Source organism: Meleagris gallopavo, chromosome 1 (assembly GCF_905368555.1).
Source record: "Meleagris gallopavo chromosome 1, MGAL_WU_HG_1.1, whole genome shotgun sequence".
NCBI classification, from domain to species: domain Eukaryota; kingdom Metazoa; phylum Chordata; class Aves; order Galliformes; family Phasianidae; genus Meleagris; species Meleagris gallopavo.
In genome coordinates, this window is record NC_139404.1 from 103,576,067 (window position 1) to 103,586,128 (window position 10,062).

At 45.2% G+C, this 10,062-nt stretch overlaps 1 protein-coding gene across 1 annotated transcript; it reads left to right on the forward strand.

Moving 5' to 3' along the window:
* The first annotated feature begins 1,790 nt into the window (after positions 1 to 1,790).
* Positions 1,791 to 9,782, forward strand: IFNGR2 (interferon gamma receptor 2). Its single transcript, XM_085242365.1, has 7 exons — positions 1,791 to 1,925; positions 3,453 to 3,579; positions 4,024 to 4,199; positions 5,307 to 5,455; positions 6,717 to 6,870; positions 7,567 to 7,721; positions 8,639 to 9,782. Exons 1-7 carry the CDS (start codon positions 1,850 to 1,852, stop codon positions 8,807 to 8,809), a joined length of 1,008 nt encoding a protein of 335 aa, XP_085098491.1. The 5' UTR covers positions 1,791 to 1,849; the 3' UTR covers positions 8,810 to 9,782.
* Positions 9,783 to 10,062: the final 280 nt, after the last annotated feature.

The following is a 10,062-nucleotide window of genomic DNA, read 5'->3' on the forward strand; positions in this document are numbered from 1 at the left end:
TGAATTAGAGATGCCACTAAAATCAATGTGCCTTCTGGATGTGATTTGCCCAGTCATTTTGCTATGTATGCTTCACAGTCACAAACTGTTCATGGCCTTCTCAGCTACCCACTTGGCCACATGTCACCAGGAAAGCACCGTGAGTCATGCTAGTGCTGTGTGACCAAAATCCATTCACTGGCTTCAGAACCATTAATCAAGGATCTATGTTTCAGCACAGGCATGTCACTGGGGAAATCCTACGGTGAAGCTTGTGGAGCAAAGGGTTTTAGTAGAACTGCAGCAGTCTACTGAGAGATGAGTCACTCTTCCCAGAATGGTTGAAAAACAGGTCAGGTAAGTTCACTGCAAACAAAACTGTATGAACCTGCAACTGAGTAACTTTAATCTCTACCATCCCTATCTAGCTTGTTCTATTTTTGTAACCAACCAACCAGCCATTCTGCTTTCAGCCCTTCCTCTGATTTTTCCCTTTGTTTATACTTGTTTCCAGCTATCAGCATACCTGGCAGTGCTAAAAGCCATCAGCTGAGATCCCAACCTATTTTATTACCCTTAGAAATGAAGACCTTTGCCTGGAAAACCCGCTGTTGATACCAGCAGGCCAGACATGGATAAGATAAAGGAAGGAATCTCTCTTTTGACTGAGGAAGAACTGAACTAAAGCAGAATGAAGTGATTCATCCAAGTTTAGCTGTAAACCAAGAGCTGCTCAGCCTTATCTAGTGCTACAGATACAAGATGTTTGTGTTGTTCTTGTCTGGTTTCTTCTTCATAGAAGCATGGGATCATTAAGTTTGGAAAAGATCACCCAGTCCAACCACCAGCCCACTCCACCATGCCCACGTCCCTCAGTGCCACATCCACACGGCTCCTGAACACCTCCAGGGACGGTGACTGCACCACCTCCCTGGGCAGCCTGTGCCACTGCCTCACCGCTCTTTTTGAGAAGAAATTGTTCCTAATACCCAACCTGAACCTCACTTGGTGCAACTTGAAGCCATTCCCTCTCATCCTGTAACAGTTACTTAGGAGAAGAGGCCGACCCCCATCTCACCACAATCTCCTCTCAGGTGGCTGTAGAGACCTACGAGTTCTCCCCTGAACCCCCTCTTCTCCAGACTGAACAACCCAGCTCCCTCAGTTGCTCTCCATCAGATTTGTGCTCCAGACCCCTCACAGCTTCACTGCCCTTCTCTGGACACACTCTGGTGCCTTTTGCTGGAGATTGGATGGCTGTGGATTCTCAGCCCTTTTTGAGGCAGCCTTCACGCAGCCCAAATGCCACTTTGTAGAGGAAGCATTCAGTATCCCCACCCTGCGAGGCCTCCTACTGGGACAGTTCTGCATTCCCTCTCTCCCCTGAAAAACTCCGATTTAGTCTGCGCAGCCGCCAGCACCGCTTAAGGGCTGCGGTTAGGCCTAACCTCGTGTCAGCGCGGAGAAAGCGAACAGAGAGCTCCAACCGCCCTGTGAGAGATTTTCTCACATCAACCGCACGCGGCCGAGAGCGGCACAGGGCCGCGCCTGCAAAACACGCACGCACCACCTGCGGTCGGGTCAGGGTGCCGCGCCCCGCAGGGAACTGCGCTGGGCGTCCACAGGCGGTGTCGATGGGCGGGCTCTGCCTAACGGAGGAGGAGGAGCGGGGCCGGACGGCAGCCGCCGCCCTGGAGTCGGCCTCCTGTCGCGCCTGGCTTCCCTTCGGCAGCGGCAGCCGCATTGAGGGTGTGAGGCGGCCCCCCGGGCCCGCCCGCCGCCGGCCCCGCTCCTCGGGCACCGGCAGTCGTCCCGCGACCTCGGCAGGGAGGCGGGCGGGGCCGGGCGGTTGGGCGCTGCCGGCCGGGCCATGCCGTGGCGGGCGCTGCTCCTCTTCCTCCTCCTCGGCGTCTTCCTTCTCGGCTCGGCCCGGGCCTCGGGCACAGGTGCGTGCGGCGTGGCGGTCCGAGCGGCGCGGAGTTGAGGGCTCAGGCCGGGAAGGGCGGTGCGAGCGTGGCGGGGCTTTCCCGGGGTGACCTTACCGCGGCGGGGCTGGTGCCGGCCGCTGCCTGCCTCGCCCAGCGCTGCGGTTCTTGGGAAAGCTCGAAGTTCTTGATGTGACACCCGATCCGCCGCTCCGCTTGCGGCGCGTGATTCGGGTTCTTGACGTCGGATCGGATTTAGGGTGTGAATGCTTTGCCGTTTATTTTAAGCTGAAAGGCCCGCTGGCTGTGCGGCGCGGGAGGGTTGAGCACCAAGAGCCCTGTTGGGCTGAGCTAACGCGGTCCGGCAGAGCCCGGGCTCAGGGATGCGGATGAGTCTTCAACATGTGTGCCAGCAAGCGTGGCACTGAAACCCGTGGCTAGGCCAGGCTGGGTTGGTGACCCGCACTGTAGCTTGTGGCTTCACGCTCCGCAGTGTCAGAACTCTGACTTGCAGCCTGACGAGCCAGCATGAGGAGGGAAGAGCCTGAGGATTGTTAGCTGTTCAAGCAAGACTACATCTGAGCCGGACAGAAGGACAGGAGGGCAGTTCTGCCTTTCCCTGGGTGAGAGTGTGGTGCTGAGGGTCCCACGATGTGTGCCTAGCACCCGTGCTATGCAGATCCTCTGTTTTGAAGTGCACATTTTGGTATCTCAGTTGATGGCTGTTACAGAATTCAGTTTGTGCTTTCAGCAACATTCCTGGTAGCTAATTGAAATACAAACTGTGCTGCAGAACCTCCTCCCAGCACAGCAGTAAGCACTCTGTGACACGTGCCAGTTTGATGTTCAGCTATGGAGCCCCACGTCTGAGACTGCTGTCAGTGTTTTCAGAAGCTGGTAAGGGAAATCACCTGCATCCGCAAAATAATGAGCATGTGGTCCTGAGAGCAGAGAATGTGAACCAGCCTCCCTCATCCTTCATTACTCTTTTTTTTTTTTTTTTTTAAGAGGGAGAAAAGAATGCTGTTGTGGCTGGTTGTATTTTGTCGTGGCAGCCTTGAGTTTTGTACGATTAATCTGTATGGGGTGTCAGACTGCACAGATTGCTGATGGTGTGAGATACCCCGCCACATGCCAGACCAGTGCTGAGGTTGCCAGAAGTGACTAGAAAGTGAAAACTTTGCAAATGAAAGTTTCTAACTAACCGTTAGAGCACAACAGAGATTAATAGTTTGCCTAGCATTTGTAATTGTGAAGAATCTCAGTTTGCAAAGCGGAATGGTCCCTGTGCAGCATAATGTGATGTGTGTTTATTTAAGAGCACTACACAAAAGCTGAGGCTAAGAAACTAGTAGAATACCTAATTAAAACTTGAGGAGCATAACTGGTTGTTTTGTATTTGGGACTCAGGGCTTAATGCAAGTTTTTTTGGTGCAGTTTCCTTCCTGTGTGTGAGGGACGTTAAGATCCTGCCACTACGCCTCTTCTGAAAGGTAGCACTGTAGTTAAATGTTGTAGTAATTGCTTTTACTTCTCTTCTTATTTTAGAAGCTTCTCCACATCTGCCAGCACCGAAGGATGTAACAGTTCATTCCTCTAACTTTCGTAATTCCCTGAGATGGTCTCCTGTTCAAGTGGATGGAGGCTCGGTGTCCTACACAGTCCAGCTTAAAACGTAAGCAAATAATTTGAGAAGCAACCAAACTTATTTTGCTTTAATCCAGTAACAAATTTGGTTTAAAAATATACTAAGAATAAAAAAGCATAGAAAATATGAACTGCTTATTACAGATGTTTTTATGTATATCCAAAAGCATCTTCCAAAGACAGAGATTCTTGTAGCTGCTTGTGTTTCCACTGCATTGAGTAAAGATTGAAGACTCAAAGAGCGTCCAGAAATGTTGCATAGTTTCTTGTGTAATTCTCACCTTGCTGAATTCTCCCTCGCCCTTTTTTTTTTCCCAGTGCTGAAGAGATGCAGGCTCTAAAATGGCTGTAGAATAAATGCTTGTGAAAGCAGTTGTTTTGTTACATACCCTTTTCTTACAAAAACCCTCTGGGTAGGAGGGATTGTATTTTAGAGCATTGATAGTTGGTCATCCTTTGTTTTGTGTTGCAGAGGTGCCTACAACCGCTGGAGTGAGATAAACTGCACCCGTATTGCCCAGACTGAGTGCAGTTTCCTCCAGTCAGCAAAGGCACGTCGCTGGACAATTGTTCTTCGTGTTAGGGCTGAAATGGGGCCAAGGACTTCAGCCTGGGTAGAAACAGACCCATTTGTGGCAGAGAGAAACAGTAAGTGTTATTTGTGATGTCAGTATGTCTCTCTAAGGAGACTTGTTAAGTATTCTAGTATTCTTTTTTATTGTAACGTGAAAGAGCTAAGTGAGAGATCTGTAGGTGCTTGGTTAGCAAATCCTGCAAGGTCTCTGTGTATTACTAGGAATTTGATATCCGTCAGTTCCTCGGCAGTGGCATTAGCAGCCCATTCCCTCAACAGGTATTGAGATAGAAACATGTTACTGATGAGTTTCCTTGGATGGTCAAACCTTGTAAGAATTACAGCCTATATCACATGCACCGCTGTCATTTGTGGCAGTTTCTGTATGAACTATCTGTTTCTGTTGAACAGATCTCTTTTCTAACAAATCTAAGCTGTCCTGCCCTCACTATGGAGCAGAAGGGTGAAGGGCACATTTTAAATCCTACTAGACATGTGGACAAGCATGTTACTGTTCTTTGTGAGATCTGCCCTATTCCTCACTGTGATTCATCTCAGGATTTGGAAAAGATAAACGTTGAGTTTTAGAAAACCCCTCAAAATAATAAAGAGGCAGAAGAATGGGTTTACAAAGTCTTTGGTTCGCCTTCTCCTGTACTTTGTGATGGGTAATGATGCTCCATGCTGGAAAGTGCATTTTCCTTGGTAGTAAAGAATGCAGGGGTATGGAATTGCCAGAGTCCTGTGTTGAAGATTACCGTTGATGTATCCACAGCTTGTGATGCAGGATTGTTTGTGCAGGGGAAGAGTGGGATCCCTTGGTGGGTTAGGAAAGCATTAAGTAGATGAAAAAATGTTGCATTCCCTTTCTTGAGGGGAAAAAAAAAATGCTGACATTCAGTGTTTGCTGAGTACCGTGAGAGTATCTAAATAAAGCTGTAATGTAATCATAGATTACATTATACATAAATACATAACATATGTAATCATAGAATCACAGAATGGCCTGGGTTGAAAAGGACCACAGGATCATCCAGTTTCAACTCCCCTGCTATGTGCAGGGTCACCAACCACCAGACCAGGCTGCCCAGAGCCACATCCAGCCTGCATAATGTAATATGTAATATGATGAGCTTTTCAGCATCCCAGAGGTTCACGGCTCTTTCTCTGTTTCTTTTCAGCTACCATAGGACCTCCTAAAGTAAACAGTGTGATTGTAAGCTCTGACTCCCTTCTCATTGGTGTCGCACCTCCTTTTGGACCTGAGGCAGGTTACCTTTTCCAGTATCATGTGTCCTACTGGGAGAACACAACAATTACTACTAAAAAAGTAAGAATTCTGATTTGTTTTGTTCCTAATGCTTCTATGACTAAGAGATAAGTCAGCATTTCTTGGCAAAACAACAGATATGGAGGAAGAAAACAAATGTTTTTTTGAGAGCAGAGGTCAACATTTGGTGACTTGAATTTAAGTTAGTCTGGTTCTGGCACAAGCAATGTATGTTCTACAAAACTTTCACACAGTTTTTTTTTTTTTTCTCTCCATATGGAATCAAGGCTAAATCACACTGCAGTTCCGAGGAGAGAATCTGCAGAGTGTCAAAGGTGGTTTTCAAATAATATTTAAATTCCAAAGTTTGTTTAGACAATTTGGAAATTCTGGGACACGCTTCCTCCTTTCAGGGAATGTTTGTATTGGCAGCTTCAGTGACAGGCTGCTGATGCCTGTGTTCCCAGGGCAGAGGAAGGCTGGAGTTCTTCAAAACATGTTGGATGCAGCTGGGAAGATCTGTCCCCATTTGCACTGAGACTCAGTGGGTTTGATCTGCCTCACAGTATGCCCATGCCTCTGCCTTTCAAAAATGTAAAATGTAAAAGTAAAAATGAGAAAGGAAGAAGAATCACAAGAGTGTCGTTTTCAAACCAATTGCTAAAAAACAGAAGCAGAAAAAAAATCATTTCAAGCCTTCTGTTTTGAAGGTCTTGCTAAATCTGAAACGCCTCCGCTTCCTTCCTCCCTTAGACAAATGTGTTTTTGACGTGGATCAAATGTTTGAGAGTGAAATGAGATGTCACTCTTGGAGGGTTATTTAGGCTTCCCTGAAACCCTCGCAAATTAAAAAGCTCAGTCTTGGCAGAAGCATGGATATTTTCCACTGCCCATCAGCTGTTTTTCCCCTCGGCAGAAAAATAGCGGAAGCGCTGCACTTCTGTGTGCTTCTGTCAGCCTCTGATGGTGGAGACGTTTCTCATGGCTCCCTTTTCCTTCCCCCTTTCTGCCTTGCATGAACTGCCAGGGTCACGGCAGCCGTGTGAAAGCGTCCGGCAGCATGGTGTGGTTAAAGTGAGACTTTGCTGTTCATACCCTTGTGGTTTTAAATGGTTGAGTGTATTTCATTTAAAAACAAGAGACTTCAAATACATTTCAACATTCCTACTTCACCGTATTTCATGATTTCTCTTAACGCGTTAGGGAAAGCTGAGTTAAGAAATGAATGAAAAACTTCAATAACGGGAGAAGAACTGCACTGAAGCCAGGCTCTGATTCTTTCAGTAACACTTACATCCTTTTTTTTTTTTTTTTTCAACAGGAGATAAAGAGAAGCGATACACTATTCAAAATTAAAGATTTGAAGCAATTGACACTTTATTGTTTTACAATTCAAGTAGAATTGGTGGCATATTTAGATTTCCACTTGTTCGGACTGCAAACAGTCCCGGAGTGTTACAGAACAACCATCAGCGGTATAATCCTGTTTTTGTTCTTTTTCTTATATGATGGGATAGGTGTAGGGCATTAAGTGGTGTAACTGATTACATACCTCTCTTTGTCAGGAGTATTAAGAGGATACCATAGCTACCAATTCATAATTGTCATTAATGGCAAATTAATGAGTAATGGTTTAGACAGTAGTTGATGGTCTGTGTTACGCTCTTCCAGCTATCCTTATCCTCAGTCACTGAAGTTTCTGCTGCCCCCAGGAGCTGACCTCCCTGCTAGTTTTGACCAAGTTCAAGTACTTGATGACAAGCCCCTGAGATGTGATGTTGGAGTCAGCGGTGCTGCTTTTGCTGAAGGGAATCATATGTTCTAAAGCCCCTGGCATTAATGGCATTTTGCTGATAAAAACCAAAGGTGGACGAAGGGCAGACTGCATTCCCTGCCTGCCTTCTGCCCACCAGCAGTGACTCCTCCAGCTCCATTTGCCGTGCTAGCACGTCTTATAGAAGCTTGCATTAGGCTGTGTGCACAGGGGGACAGAGCTGGTGATTTCTGTATGGAATCACCACCAAGCTACTTCTCAGCACAGGTGTTTAGAGTGCATCTGTGGCAGGGTTGTGACCTTAACCTTAGAAGTTTGACTACCACAGACAGCAAATGTCAGCTTGTTGCTTTACGTGAGCTCTACAGATATGAACCTACCATATGTTCTTTTTCAGAGGCGGCCAAAGCTGGATATATTGTTGTAATATTTATGTCCGTCGGTCTGCTTTTAATTTTCATAATAGCTGGTTTCTTTTGTTTATGGAGACACCAGAAAGCACTTAAATATTTGTCCCAGCCACCTTTAAGAATCCCATCACACTTTGAAGAGGTACGTGTAGACATCTTGTTTCTCTTCCCCCTCCACCTCCTCTTGCAAGAGACAGTGAATCCTGGGACTTTTTCTCCTTCCAGCTGACACAATTCTCTACTAACCAGTGTTGTCTCGGTCCTGTTGATCTTCCTCTTTTTAAACAGAAGTAACTACAGGAAGTAGTCTTCAAGCACAGTTCTTAATTTAAAAGTTCTCATTCAGCATGTATTTCATATTCGTAAACATTCCTAATGTTCCCCCTGAAACACAGGGTCTGTTTAGTAAGCAGGAGAGTACACAGAGTTAAGAAGAACAAATCCTTTTCTCTGGCTTTTTTTATTTCTTCTAATCTTCCTCTCTGTGATTAAAAGTTTCACGTAACACTGATAACTTTGGAGGCAAGGAGGCAAAGGGAATGTCAAAGCCAATAGTAACTATAAGAGAAGAATGACACTAGTGGCAATGAAAGGTGCAGTTCTGATTTATCTCGTGCTGAACAAGGCAGAATCTTCTCCCTCACTTGCCCACGCCATCAGTTGCCAGATTCCTGCAGCTATAGGGCATGGCCTCAGCAGTGTAATAGAAGAAAACTCTTCTGTGGTTTATTCTTTTGTAGGACTTTGAACTGACATATTGTCTAAAGATAAGCTTAACAACAGTAGGTAATGGTGGGATGTTTTTAACTCACTTAAATGGATGTCTACCTTATTTATTTCTCTGGAAAGAGAAGTGATGCATTTTTAACCTTCTGCTTTATTCAGTTCTTATCTCCTTCAAGGAAATCCAGAAAAAAATAAATACACATTTAATTAGTATTTTGAATTCTGTTCTAAAACAACTTGCCTATAGCCGGTAGTACTTGCTCTGGTTCTGTCACTTGTAATATACCTGTTTTGTGGATCAGTAGCTAAACTGTCATTTCTGCCATTTTCCAGTATTTGAGAGAGCCCAGCATGCCTCATTTAGAGATGCTGGAGAACCACGATGAAGACCCCCAAGATTCTCTAACAGTTGTGTATACTGGAGAAGGAAGCAGCGCATATGGTGACATGTTGGATGGTAACGCTTGTTCACGCAGCAGCTCCAGCAGCTGTGATGTAACTTAGGGGGCACCTTTGTGAGAACACTTGTATCCAGTTTTTGCAGAAGTTCCTGCTTGCAAGTGGTGCTGCTCAGCTCCCAACAGGACAGACAGTGAGCTCTGGACAAAGCCACTAACAAATTCTGAGCAAGACTTCCTGAGAATAATGTGGAACCTGGGCCTTTTTGTTGTGCTACAGCAGCAACAATATTCTTTCTGCCACAGACTAGAAATGTGGAATTTGAAGGTGAAATGAACACTAAATTGCCTTAAGAAGGACAGCTGGCTACAAATGACTGTATCATCTTTGTCATATTTCTCCCTCCTCCCCCTGAAGCCCAGCTTTGAGAAATAATGGCACTTTATCGAGTATAATGAAGAATTCTTAAATAATTTTATAGCGGCTTTTGTTTTGTTACTTTATTTGTGAAGTCTGTGTTGTCCCTTACTTTGAGTGTATTATATCCAATCCACTATGCTTTCCCAATTTGTCTTCCATGACTGCTGCTTCAGCCAAAAATGATAGTCTAGAAAGAAACTTCATGGTACTTAGTCCTCCTCATTGTGAATACACGAAAAGAACTACTCCAAGAAGGACAAAGGGCTGTTAATTCCATCTCCCTTGGATCTGTGCATCTTCACACAGCGATAAAAAGCATTAATCTGTTCCTGCAGTGAGACAATCGTATTCTTCGCAGCAATAAAACTTGATTTGCTCAGAAGTTATATAAAATGTCTTGATAATGGTCAGACACTAACAATCTCTTGTTGACTAGCAGCCCAGTTGTGTAAGTGCCAGGCTGACTGCGAGTTGTGGTTTCAGTACCTCAAAGCAGAAACAGCAGATTATGTAATAATCCTATGGGATCTGAAAGGTGTCTCAAAACACAAAAGTAACCATTTCTATAGTAAAAAAAGACAGGGTTTATTCCATTAAAAAATGTGACTTTTTAATGTTTGACACAAGTTGTTCTAAAAAATAAAATAAATGTTTGGTTGTTTGCGTGTGGCTTGCTTGGATTCTCAGACCTATTAATGGAGTATGCTGCTGAAACAGATGCAGGTTATCAGTCAGTGCCACAGCTAGAAGTTATCTCAGCTACTGCTGTTCCCTCCCTTCTGGGAACACACACGACTAGTGTCAAAATTAAGCAGTATTTCCCAAAAACTTCCTCATTCTGTGTCCTGGTAGAAGTAATCTAATCCCTTAGATCACACACCATGCCAAGACAGTAGAGTTACCTGAAGACATAGTCTGCTTCAAGACCCATTAAGAAC

Excerpts from the sequence above, each read along its gene's own strand:
- IFNGR2 (XM_085242365.1), top strand. The coding sequence starts at position 1,850 with ATGCCGTGGCGGGCGCTGCTCCTCTTCCTCCTCCTCGGCGTCTTCCTT. Across the intron at positions 1,926-3,452 it reads GGCCCGGGCCTCGGGCACAG|AAGCTTCTCCACATCTGCCA; the intron begins GTGCGTGCGGCG and ends TTCTTATTTTAG. Across the intron at positions 5,456-6,716 it reads CAACAATTACTACTAAAAAA|GAGATAAAGAGAAGCGATAC; the intron begins GTAAGAATTCTG and ends TTTTTTCAACAG.